At 38.4% G+C, this 25,061-nt stretch overlaps 1 protein-coding gene across 4 annotated transcripts in view; it reads left to right on the forward strand.

Annotated features, from left to right (window-relative positions):
* Window positions 1-791: 791 nt before the first annotated feature.
* Window positions 792-25,061, forward strand: part of COMMD10 (COMM domain containing 10) — a 221,068-nt gene continuing 196,798 nt past the window's right edge. For 3 of the 4 annotated variants that reach the window (XR_011964407.1, XM_072597116.1, XM_072597118.1), the window contains exons 1-4: window positions 792-1,125; window positions 3,351-3,441; window positions 7,687-7,797; window positions 14,845-15,000. Coding sequence is in view for 3 of the 4 variants with exons in the window: in XM_072597116.1 (XP_072453217.1) it covers window positions 1,079-1,125; window positions 3,351-3,441; window positions 7,687-7,797; window positions 14,845-15,000 (405 nt within the window). In the remaining variant the exon portion in view is untranslated. Of the gene's footprint in view, window positions 1,126-2,445; window positions 2,612-3,350; window positions 3,442-7,686; window positions 7,798-14,844; window positions 15,001-25,061 lie in introns of all 4 variants that reach the window. The other variant, XM_072597117.1, reaches the window with a different exon arrangement.

The following is a 25,061-nucleotide window of genomic DNA, read 5'->3' on the forward strand; positions in this document are numbered from 1 at the left end:
TGACTTGCTACTAACCTGGTGCAGGACCTCATCACCTCACACCTGGACCGCTGCAACAGTCCGCTGGTGGGTCTGCCTACCTCAAGCCTTTGCCTCATTCTCTATTTTCAGCTACTAAAGGGATTTTCTTAAAGCACAGATCCGATCACGTCATCCCCCTTTCCCCCCACTCCCCCCAAAATCCCCAAACTCAAAACTCCAGTGGCATCCTATAGCTTGCAGGAGCAAATGCAAAATGCTCTGTTTGGCATTCAGAGTCCTCCAGGCTCTATTCTCCTTCGTATTTTTCCAGTTTTCTTAAATCCTATTTCCCAACGTATACTGTTCGATCCAGTGACACTCGCCTCCTTGCTGTTCCAATCTATCGGCTCCCATGCCTTCTTCCTCTTCCCCGGGGACCTCCCTGGCTCCCTTTAAATTCCAATTAAACCCCACTTTCTAGAGAAAGGCTTCCACAACTTCTCTTAATGCCGGTGCCTTCCCTGTTATTTCCTATTTATACTGTATATGTTTTGTTTCGTACGTGTTTGCTTGCACGTTGCCTTCCCCTTAGATTGTAATCTCCTTGAGGGCAGAGATCGTCTTTTGACTATTTCCGTGTCCCCTTCGCTTGGCACAGCGCTTGTTAAATGCTCGTTGCCTTGACGACTCAGGCCCGCCCCAGACCTGGGTAAAGGCTTGGAGGTAGAGCAGTAATTAGGAATACTTTTCAGTCCCCAAGACTGACCTCCATAGCAGACTTTCTCTCTACCTGGGACAAAATGATCCGGCCAGGTTCCGGGAATTTCACCACCTGGCCTCGAGGTGATGGATTTTTGACCAGAGCTAACTCAGGCGACCCCCTCCCTTTACCCAGAGTCAGAAAGGCGGGGGAAGAGAGCAGTAGCCAATCGGCTGTTCCAAGCCCAGGCAGCGGAACCGCCCTGCCCAGCTCCCGGAAGAGACCGACCAATCCTCGCGGTCCGATTCCCGGCGGAGGGCGGGGATTGGTTCTTCCTGCGTCCCGTCCCTGGCTCTCCATTGGCCCGGCAAGAAGCAGCTGACGGGAGGTGGCGGCCGAGCGGCTGCGTGGGACAGGATGGCTGCTGCGGGGGGGACCCAGCTGATTCTCCCGGAGACGCCCAGGTAGCCTGGGTCCCTGTGCGCGGTGCCAGTTGGTGTGGGGGAGCGAGGAGGGCTGAAGGGGGAGACAGCGGTGGTGGTGAAGGTGGAGACGGCCCGGGGCCTACGAAGCGGGCTCTGCCTCCCTTTGGGGCGCCCACCGGCGGGCAGAGGCGCGAAGGCGTGGACGGGGGCAGCGGGCACGGGGCGGCGGGCACGGGGTAGCGGGCACGGGGCACCGCACAAGTATCTGCTCCTGCCGGCTATAAGCGGGCAGGGCAAGCCGCCTCAGGCCGGGCTTGTTGTGGGGCGTGCAAGGAAGAGCCTGGGGTGGTCGTACTCTGCCGTCTGCCAAGTCCGCAGGGGGTGAGAAGATCGTGCCCTGAGAGGGCAGATCTCTTCCGCTGCCCCTTTGTGGCACCCCCGTGCGCCTGCTGCCAGGGTCAGGGGCTTCGGCCTCGCCTCCCTGCTCCCCCACTCCCATCTTCTCGCCCTCCTCTCAGCCCACACGCTTTCGTGAGCTTGTGGTACCTCCTCTACTTGGATGGAAGAATGAATTAAAAAGCGCTGACGAAGCGCTTCCATGTGCCAGGGCTTGTGCTGGCACCAGCTAGGTGAGGCAGCGGATAAAATGCCAGCCTTGGAGTCTGGACACCTGACTTCGAATCCCGCTTGTCATTTAGGAGCTGCGTGATCCAGGACGAGTCACTTAGCCTTTCTGTCTCGCTCATCTGTAAAATGAGGGTAGTAATAGGACCTCCGTTACAGGTTTGTTGTGAGGATCCAGTGACATAGTATTTGTAAAACACTTAGCCCGGTGCCTGGCACGGAATAGGTAATGTGTAAATACTAGCTGCTTCTTGCTATGTGTCTATGTGTCTATCTACCTGTCTCTGTCATCTTACTGGATTCAGCCCAGTGCTCCACTGTTCAGGATAAAATGAGTTACCGTATGTAAATAACTCTGCAAACTTTAACGTACTATTTACAGGCTAGCAAATATTAATATTATATAATTATTATTATATATTGTTATAATATTAATTATTATTATAATCATAATATTATATACCAAGATTGTCCCTGCCTTCAGTGAACGTAACATTCAAATAGGATGAAGGTTCTTTACTTGGAGTCTGTTGACTTGTTTTTTTTAAAAAGATTTATTTTGGTAACTAATTCAATATATAAGTTTCCTTTGTAATTTTTTGTACTTTGTTTTGTTATATTTATTATAACATTGTATAATTGTTATATTTGGTATATGTTATACTTGGTTATGTTATATGTTATATAACATATAAATATGTTATATTTATTATAAATATTTTTCTGAGTCCATAGGCTTCACCACACTGCCAGATGGGTCCATGACCACACGCAAAAGGGATAAGAATCTCTGTAATAGGGGAAGACAGTACATTGTGAGCTGACCATTCTTGTTTGTTCAAACCTGTGCAAGTCACTTAACCTTTCAAGCCCTCAGTTTCCTTGACTGTAAAATGGAGAGGTTGGACTCTATGACTTCTAAAATCCCTTGTTGTTGTAAATCTGTTATCTTGTGAACACATATGACTAGAGTTGTGTAGGGAAGCATGGGATTGAGATGACCCGAAAGTAGCTGTGCTGGGCCTAAGATCTGGAGTAGATGTTTGGAGTGAAATCAGAGCTCCTGATCATAATAGGGAGCTTCCTCTAAGCATCTTGTGGGCAAGGACTAAACCGTATTTTTTCCTGTCTCCCCCACCCTTTTTTATTGCCAATGCCTTGTACAGTGACATCACATATCAGTCTCTTTACCCAGCATGATTTCACAATCACTACAATTGAAGCAGGTTTGAAATGCATGGCAGTGCTTAGTAACAACAGATGATTTTATTTTGTACGATTTTCCAGCATTTTATTCTTTAGTTCTTTTCTCTGTGCATTTATTATACTCTCTTTTTATCGGAAAGTTTTGTATTGCTGTCAGTCACTTTGTGTTACGTTGTTATCAGATTTCTATTCATATATTTATGCTATTACCCAGGCAAAAGTTGTCCCAAGAAAAGAGGAAATTCACCCAACAGGCCTTTTTCATGGAAAGTCTTTAAGTAGGAGTATTTTTGGAATGCATACTAATACTGATTACCTATCTTTAGAATACCTAGAATACTTGGAAATTATAAAATAGGTCATAGAGAACTGTAACTAATAAATTCCCCCTTTAAATTTTTTTAAATTAACTTTTTGTTTTTAAACATATGTAGCATGAAAAAAGCAGTGTCTCTGGTTAACGGAGTAGATACTGGAAGATTTCCTCGATTGCTCACCCGAATTCTTCAGAAACTTCACTTGAAGGTTTGTGTATTTGCTTTTGCCTAACTTGTAACATTCCTATTCTGCTGCACTTTTGATATTTTAAATCTAGGAAATTTTTTTATATAGTGGCATTATTCCTGTGGGGAAAAATAGCAAGGTTTTTTGCTTTGTATGAACCAGTGTTTAAAATTCCCATGTAGTTTTTGCTTATTATCCTCTTTTGTTCCATAGGTGAAATTGTTTAAGTGGGTGGTATCAATAGAGACTAAAGTTTAGGACTTCAGTGCTCTCTGCCATAGATTTGCTTTGTCTTAATAGTAAAAATATTACTAATTAATATAAACCATTATTATATAGCCCTTTATGATTCTAAGCATAATCATATACGTACTGGTTTTTTTTTTTTAAATTTCTCTTTACAAACATGCTTAGGGGCTTTTCTATTCTACATTTTTTTTTTAATGTGGAATCTGTGAATTTTTTTTTTTGATTTTTCATTTTATTTAATTTATTTAATAGTAATCAATATTTAATTTAATTTTCAGTTCCAAGTTCTTCTTTCTGCAGTCTCTCCTCCTGCTTCTCGATGGGTGACTCCTACAGAAAGGAAAATTTGGAAATGAAAATATGATGCACCTTATACATATGAAGTTATGCAAAATGTTTTGATATCAGCTATATTGTTTTTAAAAAAAAGGCAAGGAAAATAAAGAAAAGAGAAAAATATGCTTCAGCCTGCATTTGGAGATCACCAGTTTTCTTCTTGGAAGTAAATAGCATTTTATATCATGAGTCATTTGGAGTTGTGGTAGATTATTTATGAGAGGAATTACTAAGTCATTCACAGTTGATTATTTTTACAGTATTACTGTTACTGTGTAGATTCTTTCTCAGGTTCTATTCAGTTTCTTTGCTTTAGTTTGTTTTTCTGAAACCATCTGCTTCATCATTTCTTATAGCACTGTAGTATTTCATCGTGATCATATACCACAATTTGTTGAGCTCTTTCCTAATTGCTATTAAGGAGAAGAGGGTAATTGATAATGTCAGAGAATTCAGAGAGCTCAGGAAAGATAAGGATTAAGAAAAGACTATTAGATTTGGCACCAAGAGATCCCTGGTAACTAGAGAGAACTGTTTCAGTTGAATGATGAGGTTGGAAGCCAGACTAGAAAGAGTTATGAAGAGAGAAAGGAAGTAGAGGTCCAGATAGTAGACAGACTTCTCAAAGAGTTAGTAGCCAAAAAAGATGAGAAATTTGAGATGATGGCTATTGAGAATAAACAGGTAAAGTGGGAATTTTTTGAGGATGGAGGAGATATGGGTGTGTTTCTAGGCAGTAGGGAAATAGCCAATAGATAGAAATTGAAGATTAGTGAGAGAATAAGGGTGATAGAGAGGACAATGTTTTGGTGATAAGATGGAATAAGATCATGTGATGTAGAAAGGTTTTTTTGGTAAAGGGAAGGTGAAAGAGGAATGAAGGAGGAGTAGTCGTAGAAGGCATCTGAGTGATGTGAGATGAGGAGGAACAGAAGCCTTGATGACCTTAATTTTTTTCAGTGAAAAAGGCAAGATTCTCTGCTGAGAGGTTGGGAGAGGTTGGAGGAGGGATGCAAAGCTTTGGAAAAGCTAATATGTGAGAGGGATAGTGAATTGATTAGGAAGCATGAAAGGATTGTCTTGCTACGATCAGGGCCCAGTTGAGATTATGTAACATAAACTTGTATTGGGTCTGGTCAGCATGGTTTTGATTTTTTTCCAGCTTTGTTGGGCATCAGGTGAGTCTGAGTGAAAGTAGCAGATGGTAGGAGTCTTCTAAGGAGGTTTGCAAGCTAAGTTTGGTGATAGGACAAGGGGACAAACGACTCAAGAAAACAGAACAGTATAGTTGAACAATGTTGAGATGGGGAAGCTAGGAGAGTAGCCAATGCAGGGATGATGATTGCTCGGGAAAGAATTGAGGGAGTGGAGGGATTGGAGCGTGCCTAGAAGATAAAGGACAGGTTAGGGAGGTGAGGCAGAGGGAGAGGTGAGATGACAACAGATTGTGATCAGGTGAGGGAATTTCAAAGTTCACGAACATAGAACATTTTTGGGTATTGGCAAGACTAGGGGTATGGTTATCTGTGTAGATGGGGTGGGAGGAGAAGTAGCTCATGGAAAATGAGCAAGGTGAAGTATTTGGAGGTAGGAGTTTTTACGGAAACATTGATGTGTATGTTGAAGTCCTCTAGTATGAAAAGAAGAATTTGAGAAGAGAGAAAAACTGTGAATGAGGTACTGAACTCATTGAGGAAAGAGGGATAGTGTTGTGGAGGTCTGCAGATAACAGCTACCAGAATCTTTATTGGGCAGTAAATGTGTATTGAGTGAACCTCAAAGGAGGAGAGGTTATTGAAGTGATGCAGGTAGAGGGAGAATTCCAACTCCCCCATTTCAGCCAGTGAGTGGAGGTATGAAATGCAACCAGTGCTGGAAAGGAGTGCTGTGGAAGCTTTACCTACTCTCCCCTCCTCCCCCTGAATTAGGAGGGATCCAGATCTCAGTGAGAGCCAGAAGATAGAAAGAGTTGGAAAGGAAAAGGTTTAAGATAAAAGCAAGTTTGGTATTTAGAGAGCAGTTTTAATTTGAAGGTATAGTTTGTCAAGGCATATGAGATAAAGCTTTGAAAAGAGACTAGAACCAGGTTGTGAAAAATGTTGAAGGAGCTGGAACTCTTTAGAGGGCGGTGGGGAAACCATTGAAGTCTTTTTCATTTGGAGAGTTATATGATCATAAGTATTTTGGAAGGTTAAACTGGCACAGGGATGTGTAATGAATTAGAGCAAGGAAAAATCAGGTACCAGAATATTATTTAGTTGGGTATTGTCAGAGTTCAGGTAAGAGGTAATGAGGAAACAAATTGGAGTTGTAGTAGTGAGTATGTGGGAGGGGTAAAATGTGGAAAATGATGTGGTGGTAGCATAGATCTGATTGGATGTGAGGGATTTGGGAAAGGGAAGAATCAAAGCTGATGGTTTTGAATGTGGGTGATTTGGAGAAGGATCGATAGAAATAAAAAGAGAAGGTTTTGGAGAAAGATGATGAAATTGGCAGATTGATGGGCTTGGTTTTAGATATATTGACCTTGAGGTGGGATGGAGATTTCCACTCGGCATTTGGAAATTTGGGTCTCTAACTGAAAGAGAAGCTGAGGTTGGAAGTAATTTGTGAATCATCTGTATGGAGGTTCTTATTGAACTTTAGAAGTAAAGAAGAAGATTGCTAAGGAAAGAATGAAGAGAGAAAAAGAAAAAGGACTTAGTGTGTTGTGAAGGGGGAGGTACAGTTCTGGAGTAGAAGGAGGAAGAAGGTAGAGGGAGGCCACGCTTTATTTTAAGAACATATAAATACATCAGGCTGTTCTGACTGATGGTGTTGTGCTATGAGCAAACACTACTGTAAAGTCACCAAGTTCTGTAAGATTTGATTGTCTATTTATAGCACTTTTCCTATGGAATTAACTGTCCTTTGGGATTTCATTTTTGTGGGGCCACCTAATGCTGTTAGACTGGGAATGCTTTTGCTTACTGAATTCTGTGCTAGTAACAGAGGAGATAAGACCGTCAGTCCTTCTTTCCTTTCCTCCCTCACCCCTTACCCCCAAACCTCTTCAAGTAGAGCAATGGAATTGTTCCAAATAGTTTTACTTTAGTACACATCCTTGTGCACAGCTTGGAGAGTGGGGTTTCTTATTTAATGTATTAACATAATTATTGTTTTGTATTTTAAACATGATTTAAATTGATATGGTACGTGTAGAAAAAGTTATTTTTTTAGAAGATAAGTTTCAGAGCCATTCCTTACTAGTTGCAAGTCATAAAACATCTTTGTGTCTCAGTTTCCTCGTCTGTAAATGAAGAATAAAGCTTTTATTGTATTGTGGACTGTTACAACTTGGGATTTTTTTATTAGGGAGTGATATCTTCAGACTAATGGGATTCTTTTGAAAAGGCCAGAAAAAACAGTAGCCCACACATGTTGTTCTTAGCTATCTTAGTGTCACTGCATCAACCAGACTAGTCAGGATGTATTACGTAATGTACATTATAGGACTTCAGTCTATATTGTTAATGGAAATAAGAGTATTCGTTTTATTGATCCCTATCTCTGTGGAGTAACTTCTTCTTTCCAGTTTGCACCTTCTTTTTAAAAAGCTTTCTTCTCAAGTAACTGGACCTTTTGAAGGCTAGAGACTTGAATTTTTGATTCAATGCTGATAAGTTGCTATATGTGTTGCAGACTGAGAACAGTTTCAGTGAAGAGGAGGAAGAAAAACTCCAAGCTGCATTTTCACTAGAGAAACAAGATCTTCACCTGGTTCTTGAAACAATATCATTTATTTTGGAGCAGGTACTTTCATTGTCCAAAATTGTTTATAAAACACGTGACTTGTTAAGGGAAGGTAAATGTGTGTAATATCCTTATTGAAAATTACATTTGTAATGAACAGGCTTAATTGCCATATTAATTCAGGTAATTAATTAAGGTACCTACCTTTCACATATGGAGTCCCTAATATAGCCACTCCAGGTTTGAGGTATTTTATGGATCCAAATCTATTTGAAATCATAGCTCACAAGCCCTTACTAATGTCTACTTTTTCCATAGTTAGTAAAGCTTTACAGTTAGTTTACTTTTCCCAATGATTTAATATTTTTTTCCCGAATTACGTGCAAAAACAATTTTTGTAACATTTGTTTTTCTAAAATTTTTAGCTTCAAATTCTCTCCCTCCCTTTTTTTAATCCTCTCCCCCTACCTCTTTGCCCCGTCCCCCTAATTGAGAAGGCAAGCAATTTGGTATAGGTTATACATGTGCAGTCATGCAAAACATATTTCCATATTAGTTATGTTGTAAAAGAAAACATAGACAAAGCCCCAAGAAAAATAAGAAAATGAAGAAAAAGTATGCTTTGATATGGATTCAGACTCCATCAGTTCTTTCTCTGGAGTTAGATAGCTTTTTTCATCATAAGTCTTCCAAAATTGTCTTGGATCGTTGTATGACTGCGAATAGCTAAGTTATTTACAGTTGATCATCCACAGTATTGCTGCTACTGAGTACGGTGTTCCTTTGGGTCTGCTCATTTAACGTTGTATTAGTTCATGTAAGTCTTGCCAGGTTTTTCTGAGAGCATCATGTCATTTCTTATAGCATAATAGCATTCCATCACAGTCATATACAATTTGTTCAGTCATTCCCAACGGAAGGGCATTCCCTCGATTTCCAATTCTTTGCCATCATTAAAAGTACTGCTATAAATATTTTTATACACATAGTCCTTTTCCTTTTTGTTTTTTATCTCTTTGGATACAGACCTAGTAGTGGTATTAGTATGTGTGGTTTTATAGCCCTTTGGGCATAGTTTCAAATTGCCCTACAAAAGGGTTGAATTCTTATACAAATTTACCAACAGTGCATTAGTGTCTCAATTTTCCCACATTCCCTCAAACATTTGTCATTTTCCTTTTCTGTCCTATTAGTCAATTTGATAGGTGGTGGGGGCCGGGGGAGTGTGTGTGTGTGTGTGTGTGTGTGTGATAGTTCTGAGCTGTATTATTTTGCATTTCTTTAATCATTAGTAATTTAGAGTATTTTTTCATAGGATTACGTATAGCTTTGATTACTTTGTCTGGAAACTGCCAGTTCATATCCTTTGGCTATCAATTGAGGAATGACTCTTATTTTTATAAATTTGACTCAGTTCTCTCTATATTTGAGAAATGAGGTCTTTATCAGAGAAGCTTGCTGTAAATTTGTTCCCCCACAATTATGATTGCTGTGTATTTCCCTCCATTCTATTTTCCTCTCCATTTATCCTGTTCTCTCTCTTCTTTTACCTTTTCCATCTTCCAAAGTGTTGTCTTTTGTCTATACCTACCTCAGATTGCCTTTCCTTTTATTACCTCCCCTCTTATTTCCTTTACCTCCTACTTTCCTATGGGGTAAGATAGATTTCTATTTCCAACTGAGTGCGTATGTTATTTCCTCTTTGAGCCAATATAGATAAAAGAAAGGTTCAATCTCTTCCCTCTCTACTTCTCCCATTTCCCCTCCACTATTTAGTGCCTCTTTTATGTGAGGTAATTTACCTCCTTCTACTGTTCCCTTTTCCCTTCTCTCAGTGCGTTCCTCTTTTCTTTTTTTAGATAATCATCCCATCATATATATTCAACTCGAATCTGTACGCTTTGTCTATATACTCCTCCTAACTGCCCTAACAATGAGAACGTTTTTAGGAGTTGCAAGTATCATTTTCCCATGTAGGGATATAAACAGTTCAAGCTTATTGGAACCTTTGTAATTTCTCTTTCCTGTTTACCTTTTTATACTTCTCTTGAGTTTTGTATTTAAAAGTCAAATTTTCTATTCAGTTCTAATCTTTTCATCAGGATTGCTTGAAAGTCTTTTATTTCATTGAATGTCCATTTTTCCTCCAAAAGATTAAAAACGCAGTTTTCCTGGGTAGGTGATTGTTAGTTGCAATCTGTAAGGTCCGGTATCCCCGTATACTGGGATATTCATGGCATCCCCAAGTAGAGTAGCTAATTGGATACCAAAGAAAGAGGTTGGAAGCTCCAGATTAATTATAGATGATAGTTTAATCAATTGAGTTACTTATATTGTGGGTGAGTATGAGGTGGCTGCCAGATAAAATAGTCACAACAATGGAATGATCCCAGAAAAGCCCTGTAGTAATTATAGAAATCAAACAAAGAGGGTAGGAGCAATAGATTGTCCTTATGTAGTCATTGTGGTTTGGCTAATATTTTAATTTACTGCTTAGTACCAGGCTTGAGTTCAGAACCCTGGGCATCAAGGCCAGTGCTGTCCAGATTCATATGGTCTTATACTGGTCACTGTGGCCTTGTTATGGCTTTCACCAATCAGGACTCCACATTCCACCCCTGAAAGCCGCTCACACATTCTTTTCTAATATCTTCCTGCAAGTTCCCTGAGGTGGCTCCTGGCTTCTTTAGGGCTTTTTTGGGTATAGCCAGAAGGGATAGTCCCATTTGTAAGTGTAAACTGCAGAAGCACAGGTAGGAAAACAACATGACCAATAAGACAATGACCACAGTTGTTACAATCTGTGGGTGGTGGAAGAGGAATCCGGGGCATTTGGTGAGCTCATTTTCTGATCTTAACTCGGTATAGGCCAGCTGAGTTTTTGAACTAGGTTCAGAGACAAATAAACATGGCTTGGGCAATTTTACAACATATTGGGGGTGAAAGAATCCATTAAAAAATGAGAGTAGAATAGTTTACTTATTCCTGAGAAGTTAACATAAAGACAGTGAGCTTGACCCGTCACAGCACAGAACGTAACAAAAATATCCAGAGCCAGGGACCAATTTTGAGTGGAAGTTTTCATGACATCAAGATAACTGAGTGAACTCAGTGTTCAGATGTAATGAAATAAACAAAAAGCCAGATTTTCCAATCCAACTGAATTACTTTTTGGTTGTTTCCTGATTCACATAAACCTTTTCTCTTTTTGTGAACCAGGAAAGGGTTAAGTGCCAATTCTGTTCCAGTATGTAACCTTTCTTCACCTTGAAACTGTCAGTGACACAGTCCCTCAACCCCTCTTTCTATAATCAATAAGATGACCTTCATCTCTTAATAAATCTGTCATTCTGGGGGTTGGGTTCTTAATTAAAGGTTAACCCTTAATTAAGGGTTCTTAATTCCCTTAAAATAAATTCTGAAGAATATTGGCCAAATTACTTGCTGACATTTATTTTCAGCATTATAAAAGCATTCCAACCTCTTTATGTCTCTCTTTTTTCCCTCATCTGTCCTACACTCCAGAACCTGGCCACAGTTCAGGAATGTGGAAGAAGAAAACAAGACAGAGAGATTTGCCAGCAAAGATTTTTTTTTCCCCTGATCTGGCACTTCTCTTACTTTCTTCTACTTGATTATACTGGTTGTATCTCAAATAATCTTCACTTCACTGAGTTTATTTTCTTTTTTTTCTCTACATCCTGCTATTGCAGTCAGCCAGGCAGGGAGGGAGATACCATCCTCTGAATCTTCAGTATTGCTGTCTTTCCAGGGGTTCCCCACCTTATTGCCTTCTTATTCTCATGCTTGACTTCCTCCACCTTGTCTAGCCAGTTTCTACATGCTTCTCTTTCTTCTCTAGCTTGTCTTCTAAATCCCCAACAATGAGACCAGTGGCTTTCCCCATGTCTTATTCTAACTGCACTTCTTCAGTCTTCTAATCTCACCTTCTGAGTCTAGGACCTTGGTGGTGGCTTCCCTCACCACCATGAGAAAGGCCATCCCACATCAGCCACCACCTGTTTCCCTTCCTTCCCCAACCTGAGAGAATATAGTTCCACCAGGAGGGTCTCTAGGCCTTTTGGCATTTTTAGGGCCAATTGTAAGGTCCGATATCCTCTTGTACTGTCAGCAGAAAACCGAAGAAATGTCCAAAGGTATAGGGGATGGATGAGAGGAATCCTTGGATGGCCTGTGAAATCCATGTGAGGTGGTGGGGCCCAGGTATTGGACACCTATGAGCAAGCCACCATGTGAGTACAGGGATGCCCTAAAAATGCCAAAAGGCAGGGAGGAAGATCTTCCTCCCTTTGATTTCTATAATTACCACAGCACTTTTCTGGGGTTTTTGCAGAGATCAATCCATTACTGAGGCTATTTCATCTGGCAGCCACCTCAGATTGGCCCCTAATATAAGTAATCCAATTGATTAGACTATTATCTATTATCAATCCAGAGCTTTTGGTCTCTTTCTTTGGTATCAAGTGAGCTTCTCTGTTTAGGGATGCTGTGAAATTCTACCTCTGATGCTTACTATCTGTGTGACCTTGGGTTACAGTTTCCTCATATGTAAAATGAAGGATTTGAACTAGATGACCCCTGAGTTCCTTTTCAGCTCCGAATCTTTGGTAGCATGACTTGGGGGCAGCTCTTGCCTTTGAAGCTTCAAGTTCCCCAGTGTCTGCTGGCAGTATCACCACACAGCTCTCATGGGCCCTGCTCCCTCACAGTAATGTAAAGTCCTTTGGTGATCTCATTGCTTTGCTTGCGTTGGGTCTTCTCTCCATTGGGTTGGCATCTCTGCTGGGCCCATTGCCTTGTTCCGTTGTGGTCTCCAGTGCTGACTGATGCCCATGCATTCTCAGAGGTATTCCTCTGCCAGGTGCCCAGTGACAGCTGGACCTGCAATCTTGGTTGGTCCTTGTTGCCTTTTCCCATTTTTTGACTCATGTCTTCGTTAGATCAGAACATCTCTCAAATAAGGGTCACTGGACAGTATTTTTAATCATATCCCATCTAGTTAACAAAAGCCTGGCTTAGACTGAGTGTTGCTGTGCCAAGATTAAGTCTTCTTTCTGACCCCTATCTGGGTGCAGATCTCAGCACTGTTTCAGACTCTGGGATTATCCAGTTAGAGCTGAAAGCTTACCTGTAACATCTTTGAGTATCTGTTGAGCAGGGTGAGTGGCAGCACCCTTTCCTACTTGTCTTCTTTGTCTGTGGGGCATTAATCAGCCATAGTCTCTTCCTCAATTTAGATTATTTTTTTTTAATTGGACTGAATAATGGCCCTTCAGTTCACATCAGTCTCTCCTGCTTTGAGGAGAGTGAAATGTTGAGAATACAGTCACAATTACTCAGAAGGAAAATTCCCAACGTTTAGGTCGAGCTTTGGCTCTTTGCCTTAATTTAAACTTGTATTTATCTCTAGTTATACTATGGCCTCTTTATGATTGAGACATTTCAGTAAAAAGGAAGCCGAGTATGCTAACAGTATCTGTCAATGAGTAAGCACTGCGGGAAAAAGTTGGGTAAGCAGATCTTTTCTTGGAATTTCCCTCAGTCCTGTATGAGAGGGTCAGCCACAGTGTCCTGCCCTGATCTCTCTCTTTGCTGTAGCTTGGTTCTCCTTGTTCTTTCTCCTTTTTCCTACTTAACCTCATGAAGCTAATTCTTTTCATCTCAGATTATTCAATCTTGGTGGGTGTTACCTTATTGCTGCTGCTGCTGAAATACTGAGATCCACTGCTTCTCCATCTGCCTCCCCTAGACTGTGTGCTTTGTTTTATTGTTGTTTTGTTTTCAGTGCTTTCTACAGACTATGTGTTTCTTTAAGCACTTGATTCCACCCTCCAGATCAAAGCCTGAGATAGTCCCAGATAATTTCTGAAAGCTTCTAGGGAAATGACAATGCCAAGATCCTCTTTGGTTTAGAATGAAACTGAATTTGATTCAGAAGGAAAGGTACGTTAAGGGGACACAGTCTTTGTTCTCTATTCACCTAACTTCATATTTCATTAGCAAAAGCAGTAGCAAAAACCTTGGTATTGTGTTTGTCTGCTTTGTCTCCAGAAGTGATAGAAGTGAGCATTTAAGCGAAGGAAACACATATTTATGTATATTAATGTTTATCCATAGAATAATGTAGGATTTTCTTGAGTTGCTTTTCATATTATTCAAAACAAAGATAATAGTAAGTAGGTATTTTAAGATTATTTAGTCAAATACATGAAGATTTTTTATTTTGATGTTAAAGATTAGTAAATAAGTCAAGGTGAGAAAGTTATATATTTGGATGTGTTGTTTTCAGCTAGCCAGATCTGAAAGAGTAAACGAAGAAATAATCTGGAATTTTTTTCCAGTAGGAAGATAAAGTAAAATTTAAGGAAAAGGACGCCTAAAATAAATACTCTGAATTTTTGCTCATGTGACCTCTCTGAGCCTCCCTCCACCAAACTCCCCAGAAATGTCCAACATATTGTCTCTTTTTCCCTGCCTTTCAAGGTCCACTCACATTCCGCCTCATTCTTGACACCTTCTCTGTGTACTTTAGTCCATACAAATCTTTGACCCACCTAAGTTCCTGTTGTACTTGTAATCATACCTGTTCTTCCTTTGTTTCATATTATTCCCCCCTTACCTGATGTTTCTTTGCTTTCATATACTTTAGCTTTGCTTTCTAGCCTTATATTTATACTTTGAAATTCTCCTCTCCAATCTCTACCTAATAGAGAAGTCAGTAGGTACTTAATTGATTTAAATTGTAGCTAGGGAATGCTCACTAGGTAGGAAAAGTAAATTTATGTAGTCAAAGACAAGAAGGAGGTTATACAAATATCTAATATATTTAGGACATATAAACCTTCAGGCACAAAAAACATTTTAATCTTGACTTTTCCATGTTTCCAACAACTTTCTGTCCAACCTGAGGCTCTGTAAACTATTCTTTAGAAGAATTTGGTTTAGTAGCAATATGAAATAATAATTTAAAAAACCCTTAAAAACCAGAAAAGTGCTTTTGGGGTAATCGATGGAGTACTGTTCTCCTAATGTTTAAATGTATTGAAGATGCATGGCGCTATATATATTTTTTCTTTTCTTTCACAGGCTGTTTATCACAATGTGAAACCAGTAGTTCTGCAACAACAATTAGAGAATGTTCATCTCAGTCAAGACAAAGCTGAAGCATTTGCCAGTGCTTGGGCTAGTATGGGTCAAGATACAGTCGAAAAGTTCAGACAGAGGATTTTGGCTCCCCAAAAGGTACTATTATTCACTTGACTTCAAGTTTCCTGACATTTTTATAACATTTTTAGAGAGAAGAAGTTTACAGAAGTAATGTAGTCTTGTAGAAATGTCACTGGCTTTGGAGATAAAGCACCTGGGTTTGACAGGCATGTTTCTTTCTATTTCAGGGGCTTGATTTCCCCATTTGTAAGATGAGGGAGTTGGATTAGATAACCACAAAGGCTTCTTCCAGTTCTGTGTCCTTGATCCTATGATTCAAAGCATTGACAGATTTTACTTAAAAGCAAATAATAAATTATGAAATTATGTTTATATATTTAGATAAGAGAAAAAAATCATGTATTGTCCTTTGTATGAGTGAAAAAATAAAATCAATTTCCATAGATACTACTATAACTTACTTTTTAATTAAGCCTAATTTTACTTAGTCTGATGAAATGTACTGCCATAGTTGAAAAAAATTGGAGTGAAAGCAACATTTTCTCACAACAGATAATGAATGGAACTCTTAGGAGTAAGAAACCTGACTTAAATAAAGATACTGTCTGCTTCAGGGTCCTTTAGGTTGTCCCAAAGGGACGTATTTAGACCACTTTGGAGGACAGATTTTTATGCACAATAAAGATCATTTGACAAATGAATCTTTTCAGGGACTAAAAGATACAGGTGTAGAGGATACATGCTGTTGTTATTAAGATTCTTATTGCAGGGCTGAATATTTTTGTGTGATTTTTGAAAGTAGAGCCTAATATGGCCTTCTAATGGTTTATCTATTTGTCCCAGATAGAATATGACTCTTGCAGACTGTCAGAGAGGTGAAATAACTTTTCTGTAGTCACAAAATTAATTCTTTTTTTGAGAGCTGGTTCTTGTTAAGTTAAAATTTAAATGACTCTTTGTGTGCAGTATGCCATTTCTCATGTATACCCACATATATACACATATTATATTGAAGTATGTGTAAATTGAACACTTGAAAAAAACATGATTTCAAACCTTTTGTAGGAGGCCTTTCCCCAGCTTGTCCACTGCTTGTGCCTTCTCTTGTGAGATTATCTTCCATTTCCACTGTACGTATCTTATATTTATAATTTTATGTATTTTCTCTTTCCCATTAGAATGTGAACTCTTTGAGAGCAGAGACCATGTTTTTTGGTCTTTATATCCCTTTCTTTATATCCCTTGCACTTAGCATAGTGCCTGGCCCATATATGGTGTTTAATAAATGCTTATTGACTGACTAAATGTTTTCTTTAAAAATTCTCTATAAAATATGCAGTATGTGTATAGTCTGCTTTACTGTAAATTATATAGATGATGTCCCTGAACATATGGCTAAAGCTTAACTGGACATTTCATACGTATCCTGATGTATGGGAATATTTATCTTCTTTGGGAGACCACAGTCCTTAACAGCTTTGGAAAAATTACCTAAAGAGCACAGAGAGAAGAAAGGTGTGGGTCTGTTTCTTCCCAAGATTAGTGTAAAGAGCCACAAATTGTAGTGCTTTCATGCAGTCTTTTTAGTTCTCATTATTGGTCAAAATTTGATGATTTCTAAGAATTGTATCACGAATCCTGGAAGCCAGATTTTTAGGCCTGATAAGTCTTGAATTATTGGTTTGTCTTGTCAAGTTAAGAATCTTTTTTGTATGTACCCTCTCACCCTGGAACTTCCTTCAGTGCCTGGGACCTTTTCACTTTATAATATCCTTCTGCCATGATGGCCCCCTACTCCCATTGGAGAGTTTTTTATTTTTGTTTTGGGGATGGCCAAACACTGGCCATGCTTCATCCTTCCAAGGATCCTTCTAACTAGATACTTCTTATTCTTCCACCCCACCTCCCCCCTCTCTTGTGTGTGGTCTTTTCTCATTAGAGTGTAAGTTCTGTAAGGTATGAGGCTTTCTCTTTTTTTGGCTTCTATTTCTATCTTCTGCTCTTAGCACAGACCTGGCATCTCTACCTTTCTGGGTAGAATCAGGGATACAATATAGTCAGTATCTCTAATCTCACAGAATTATGACTTGATAGAAATTTAGCATCAGAGGCAGCAAGATACAGCACAAAGTTGCACTGGACTTGTAGGGCCTAGTTGCAACTGGCACATACCCAAGTACTTAACCTCTTTGGGCTTCAATTTCCCTCTGTATGAAAGGTTATGTCTCAGCTGCCTTCCCTAAAGTGATATATATCTGCTTGGTGGAAAGTGCTCTATGAATATACAGTAGAACTTTAAATTGCTTAGCTTTTTCTTGACTAAATCATTTTTAGAAATAATTTGCACTGCACATTAACCAATGGGCTAATTATGGTGTTATCGAAAGTACTTTATTTGACTTGCCTGTCCCTGTCCTCTCCTCCCCATGTCCTCCCCTCCTTAGGATCTGGGCACAGCTCAGCCTTTGTTCTTTGTATCTTTCCTTTGCAAAAACATACTGTGATCACTTCCATAATCTCATTTACTTTTATGGACATAATTTATTTAGTCCCTATTCTATTTTATTGGTCGACTTTCTTTCTTCTTGTGGTTATATTTTCCCCTTTATGTTTTGGGTTTATCATTATTGCAGGTTAGTGAGATAAAAATATCTTTCTGCTTCTCAGAAGTACTCTGGCTTCCTTAAACCAAAGCCCTGAGCAGCTTTGAAAAAAAAAAAATCACCTCCTTTAGCAGCTCTTCTTTTATTGTCTCCAAAAGAATGATATTTAACTAATCCTGATTCTGTAGCATTCTAATATAGTATTTCTGAAGAACTTTTGTTTTATGAAACAGTAAGCCAACAGGCATTTATTAAACTTTTAATATGTTCCAGGAACACTGCTGGGATATAACAAAACCAAAAACCATCCATTTCTTCAAGGGGCATCCATTTTATTGGGGGAGACATATAGGTATATGTACATATATGTGAGATATATAAATAACAAATGTTCTTATAAGAACATACAAGATACAGACAGAGTTAAGTGCTGAGGGGACTAGGAAAGACCTTCTGAAAAAGGTGCCATTTCCTCTGAGTCTTGAAGGAAGCCAGGAATTCTGACAGATAGATGTGAGAAGGGAGAGCATCCCAGGCATGAAGAGAGGCCAAGCCACCACAAACATACAGAGACCGAAGATGGCATGTAAGTGTGCTGGCACCCCAAGAACGTGGAACAAAGACAGGCAGCAGATTGTGAGGAGCTTTGAAAATGAAAGAGAGTATTTCACATTTGATCCTATAGTGCAGCTGTTTGAGTCAAACTCAAATAGAAATGGAAGACACTGTTATGTAGAGATTCCTTCAGACCACATATTGGCTTAGTTTTTAAAGGTAATATCATATATTTTATTTATTTTGTTAAATATTTCCCAATTCCATTTTATTCTGGTTCAGGCTGCATTCAGGAGCGTTGTGGGTCATGGGCTGTGGTCTGGGTGTTTGGCACCTCTACTACAGGTCATGCTTGGTACAAGGGTGACTAGTGAGGAGGCCATTGCAGTGGTCTAGGTGAGGGATAAAAAAGTCCAGAATGAGCTGGGTCAGCGACCATGGCCAAGTCATTTTATTCAGTTCTGCTGGTAATTATCAATTGTAAGTATACCAGGTGCTAGGGATATAAGGACAAAAATTAAACTTTTCCTGCCCTTGTAGGCTAATCCGTAAGTATAGGGACAGAGGAAAAGGAGTACTGTGAGCCAGTCTTTAATAAATCTGCCCCTTAATAAAGGAGGGAGAGTGACCTGGGGGGCTGGACATAACTACTAGGATTTGGGTTTGGCATTTAAAACTCTTTACAACCCGGCCCTCTTCTGCCTCTCCAGTCTTCTTATTCCTTCAGTGACACTTGTGTCCTAAGAAGCTCAGAAATGTAATAGATGTTTTTCAGCAAACCTCTACATCTTTTTTTCTGGTATAAAAGCTTGTTTTTCAGGAACATTTCTAAGGATTTCTCAATTTTATATTGTCCCTTGACTTACTTGTGCTTCAGGTAATCGTATTAATACTTGTACTAGGAAAGATATTATATTGCATTAAAAAAAAAAGTGAATCTCATACAGACAGAACCATTTTCTTTTTTTAAAAATTTAATTAATTTGTTTTCAGTTTTCAACAATCACTTCCATAAGTCTTAAATATTCTGCCCCTCCCTTTCTCCTCCCTCCCCGAGATGGCACGCAATCTTATATGAGTTCTACACATACATTCTTATTATACACATTTTCACATTGGTCATGTTGCATAGAAGAATTAAAGCGAATGAGAGAAAAGATGAGAAAAAACCAAAACAAAACATAACACAAGAAAAAAGAGTCTGCTTCATTCTGCATTCTGATTCCATAGTTCTTTCTCTGGATGTGGATGGCATTTTGCCTCAAGAGATTTTGGGAATGTTTTAGGTCCTTGCATTGCTTTGAAGGGCTTAGTTCATCAGAAAGAGTCCTTGCACACTGTGGCTGTTATTGTGTATAATGTTCTCCTGGTTCTGCAGAGCCGTTTTTAACATACTTATTAGTCCTAATGCTGAGACAATAGATAGCAACAGGATTAGATAAACAATTTATTGATTCCTTATATAAATACTGAATAGTATTAGAGAGAATCTGAAATCTGCTTGAATAGTGGAGACAAATATTTAGATATAAAGCACTCCTACTCAGTGAAGTCCCAAAATAGATAAAAAACATTAGAAATGTAGTAAATGCCGTAATGGGATATTGACATTAGGCTGTTCATTGAAAACAAAACCATTATTGTTACTTCATTTATTTAGTAGGAAGTATTTCAGTATATTCATTTTCACAATGAGGGAAGATTTACAAAACAAATGGGAATCTTTTGTAACTCATTGGTTTTCTAAAACTAAAATGGCAGTTTTAGAAGCATCTGTGTTACTGAAAGAGCAGAAAACTACTCTCACAAGAGTATTTGTTTCTTATCTTAATGTTTATAATGTGACAGTGTGTTTTTATTTGATGCAATATCTTTATGCAATTATTCATTATTATATACAAGTAATAGTAATTAGTACTCTTTACTTACTATTACAATACTACTTATTACCAGTTGGCAATACTTATTATATAATGATGCTTTTTTAATCACTGGCAGTAATGGTACTCTTCTTATTATTTATAGCATGATCAAAGGCTTTAGAGTTGATGCTCAGAGATATGGACTATCTGGGTCTTGGTCATAAACACATTCATTTTGATGATTTTTGGTGCTAGTAAGCAGTTGGACTAAATTTATTTAGGGCTTGTTTGACCTAAGAAGTGACTCACAGGCCAAGCATATTTGAGAACTATTGCTTTTACAATCAGCGGGAAGATGCTTTATGCAACTGAGGATGTAGTTATCCCTCAGCAGGTAGCCCAGTAGAAAGAGCATTGAGTCTGTAATCAGAGGGCCTGTATGGTTCAACTCTCCACTTTGATGCATACTACCTTGGACAAGTCACTGATCCTCTCTGGGAATCAGTTTCTTCTTCTTTAAATGAGAAGATTGTATTAGATGTCCTTCTAGCTCCAGAGCTATGATCCTAGAGACAGTTCATAAAAGTTGCTCAGAATTTTGTATAAAGAGAATCTTATTTTCCATTGACTTTTATTGTAAAATTAGAGGTATATTCCTAAATAGATGAGAATGGCAGCAGCACTATTTCAGTGACAGAAGCAGATGTTTTACTGCTATTGGTAATTTTTACTGCTCTCTACATACCCCTCACTGCTTCTCCTGTAAAATAGCAGAGGTAGCATAATAGTCACAGTTAGACAGAGAAGCAGCTTATGCTGTTGTCTGCCTTTTTTTGTCCTTGTTTATCCTGTCCTTGGTGTGTAGACAGCTGTCACAGGAGAAGCCCAACATTGGTCACTCTGCCTGCTGGTAGGAGTGGTTAAGGCTTGAATAACAATGCATGAGGTCAGCATGGAGAAAGACTCTTGGTCTTGAGCATCCTCATAAAATGCCTTTTTTACCTTATGAGCAAGACAAGTAAATAGCCTCTTAGTGTGTTGAGAAGTACTAACATTCAGAACACATGTCACTGCTTTCCTGATTCTTTTTGTTAGTTGAAGTTATAGTGGTGATAGGAAGGAGTTATCCACTCAAGTCACTGTTCTTTTGGCAGCTTTTAAATCTGACCTTGCTTTGATCAGAATAAGGTGCTAGTGTTTCAGGGTCAAGACTGATTAAAATGGAACCTGTCATTTTGTAACTTGAAGTTTTCAAGGAATAGGTAAGAAATGAATTTCTTATTTCATGAATTGCTATTTTGTAATGCAGTTTATTGAGTTTCCTTATTGTTATTGTTTAGTTGGTTCAGTCATGTTTGATTTTGGGTGACTCCAGGGGCTTTTAGGCAAAGATACAGGAGTGGTTGGCCGTTTTCTTTTCTAGCTTATTTTTTACAGTTGAGGAAAACCGAGGGAAACAGTTAAGTTACTTACCCTTGGTCAAACAGCTAATGAGTGTCTGAAGCCAGATTTGAACTTAGGTCTTCCTGACTCCAGACCTGGTGTTTTATCTACTGGGCTACCTGGTAAAGCCCAGTGTCCTTATAATGAGGGATATTTTCTAGGTGAGACAGAGGAAGGAAACCATGGGTAATAGTGTGTGCTCTCCTTGCCCTTCATCATGGCTCTCATCAAGGTTGTATGTCTAGCATTTTGGGCATATTTATTTTGCAGTTTCTGAGTTCCTTTGGTGTCAGATTCCAATCAATTTAATTTCCTTCTCAATAAAAGGGAGAGTAGAGAGATGAGGAATGACTTTGGCTTGAAACAGATGGACATTCTCCAGGAAAAGGTAATAAACGTGTCTTAACTGTTGATCCAGAAATCAATTTTTTTTTATTATTTTTTAATGTTTAACAATCAATGCCATACAATTGAGATTTTATTCCCCCCACACCTACCCCCCACTACCCCCCTCCCTCCCCATGACTGCATACAATTCTGTATAGGTTCTACATATACTTTCCTATTGAGTATATTTTCACTATAGTCATGCTATATAGTCAGACTAAAATAAATGAATGAAAGAAATCATATAACAAATCAAAACATGATACACAAACACATGCACATACACAAACATGATCTGCTACATTTTGTGAATGACTTCCATATTTCTTTCTCTGAGTGTGGAAGGCATTTTGCCTTAAGAACCACCTTTGGGATTTTTTTTTTTTTCTTTATAAGAAGTTCTTGCGTTATTACAAAATTCCAAGTCTACCAGAAAAAACTCTCGCACACTGTGGTCGTTGCTGTGCACAAAGTTCTCCTGGTTCTGCTCCTTTCACTCAGCATCAGGTCATATAAGTCCTTCCAGGCCTCTCTGAAGTCTTCTTGTTCATCATTTCTTATGGCACAATAGTACTCCATTACATTCATATACCATAATTTATTCAGCCATTCCCCAATTGATGGACATCCCCTTGACTTCCAGTTTTTGGCAACTACATAGAGTGCTGCTATAAATATTTTTGTACATGTGGGACCCTTTCCCATTTTTATGATCTCTTGGGGATATAGTCCTAGTAGTGATATTACTGGGTCAAAGGGTATGCACATTTTTGTAGCCCTTTGGGCATAGTTCCAAATTGCTCTCCAGAATGGTTGGATGCGCTCGCAGCTCCACCAACAATGAATTAGTGTTCCAACTCTCCCACATCCTCTCCAGCATTTATCATTTTCTTGTTCTGTCATGTTTGCCAATCTTATAGGTGTGATGTGGTACCTCAGAGTTGTTTTGATTTGCATCTCTCTAATCAATAGTGATTTAGAGCATTTTTTCATATGATTATAGATATCTTTAATTTCTTCCTCTGAAAATTGCCTTTGACCATTTATCAATTGGGGAATGACTTGTATGATTATACATTTGAGTCAGTTCTCTATATATTCTAGAAATGAGGCCTTTATCCCCGAGCTTAGCTGTAAAAATTCTTTCCCAATTTACTATATCCCTCTGGATTTTGGTTGCATTGGGTTTGGTTGTGCAAAAACTTCTCAGTTTAATGTAATCAAAGTTATCCATTTTGCATTTCATAATGCTTTCTATCTCTCCTTTAGTAAAGAATTCTTCCCTTCTCCATAGATCTGATAAATACACTATTCCTTGCTTATCCAGTTTATTCATGGTATCAATCTTTATACCTAAATCATGTACCCATTTGGACTTTATTCTTGTGTACGGTGTCAGGTATGGGTCTATGCCTAATTTCCGCCACACTGTTATCCAGTTTTCCCAGCAATTTTTGTCAAACAATGAGTTCTTATCCCAGAAGCTGGGGTCTTTGGGTTTATCAAACAGAAGGTTGCTATATTCCTTGCCTACTGCATCTTGAGTGCCAAGTCTATTCCACTTGTCTACCTCTCTGTTTCTTAGCCAATACCAAGTGGTTTTGATAATTGCTGCTTTATAGTACAGTTTGAGGTCTGGTAGCGCTAGGCCACCTTCCCAAGCATTTCTTTTCATTAGTCCCTTTGATATTCTGGACCTTTTGTTTTTCCAAATGAATTTTGATATTATTTTATCCAGCTCTAGAAAATAATTGTCTGATAGTTTAATTGGTATGGCACTAAATAAGTATATTAATTTAGGTAGAATTGTCATTTTATTATATTAGCACGGCCTACCCATGAGCAACTAATGTTGTTCCACTTACTTAAATCTGACTTTATTTGTGCAAAAAGTGTCTTGTAATTGTGTTCATATAATCCCTGGGTTTGTTTTGGCAGGTAGACTCCTAAGTATTTTATAGTGTCTACCCTAGCTTTAAATGGGATTTCTCTTTCTATCTCTTGCTGTTGGACTTTGTTGCTAATATATAGGAACGCAGAAGATTTGTGTGGGTTTATTTTGTAACCTGCAACTTTGCCAAAGTTGTTTATTAATTCAAGTAATTTTTTACTTGAATCTCTGGGATTCTCTAGGTAAATCATCATATCATCTGCAGAGAGTGATAACTTAGTTTATTCTTTGGCTATTCTGATTCCTTGAATATCTTTATCTTGTCTAATTGCTACAGCTAACATTTCTAGTACCATATTGAATAATAGTGGTGATAATGGACAACCTTGTTTCACCCCTGATCTTACTGGGAATGCATCTAGCTTATCCCCATTGCATATAATGCTTGCTGAAGGTTTTAGATAGATACTGCTTATTATTTTATGGAAAGTTCCCTTTATTCCTACGTTCTCCAGTGTTTTTAGTAGGAATGGGTGTTGTATTTTGTCAAAAGCCTTTTCTGCATCTATTGAGATAATCATTTTTTTTATTTTTTTGTTAGCTTTGTTGTTGATGTGATCGATAATGCTAATAGTTTTCCTAATGTTGAACCAGCCCTGTAATCCTGGTATGAATCCTACCTGATCATAATGTATTAATCTCGTGATAAGATGCTGTATTCGTTTTGCTAAAATCTTATTTAAAATTTTTGCATCTATATTCATTAGGGAAATTGGTCTATAATTTTCTTTCTCTGTTTTGTCTCTTCCTGGTTTGGGTATCAAAACCATATTTGTATCATAGAAAGAATTTGGGAGGACTCCTTCTTCCCCAATTTTCAAGAATAATGTATGTAGTATTGGAATTAACTGTTCTTTAAATGTTTGATAGAATTCACTTGTGAATCCATCTGGCCCTGGAGATTTTTTCCTAGGGAGTTCATTGATGGCTTGTTCAATTTCTTTTTCTGAGATGGGGTTGTTTAAGTATTCAATTTCCTCTTCTGTTAATCTGGGCAATTTGTATTTTTTAAAATATTCATCCATCTCATTTAGATTATCGAATTTGTGGGCATAAAGTTGGGCAAAGTAGTTTCTAATTATTGTTTTAATTTCCTCCTCATTGGAGGTGAGTTCACCCCTTTCATTTTTAATATTAGTAATTTGATTTTCTTCTTTCTTTTTTTTAATCAGATTGACCAAAGGTTTATCAATTTTATTAGTTTTTTCATAAAACCAACTATTGGTTTTATTTATTAATTCAATAGTTTTCTTAATTTCAATTTTATTAATCTCTCCTTTGGTTTTCAGTATTTCTAATTTGGTATTTACTTGGGGATTTTCAATTTGTTCTTTT

The sequence above is a fragment of the Notamacropus eugenii genome, chromosome 3 (genome assembly GCF_028372415.1).
Source record: "Notamacropus eugenii isolate mMacEug1 chromosome 3, mMacEug1.pri_v2, whole genome shotgun sequence".
Taxonomy (NCBI): domain Eukaryota; kingdom Metazoa; phylum Chordata; class Mammalia; order Diprotodontia; family Macropodidae; genus Notamacropus; species Notamacropus eugenii.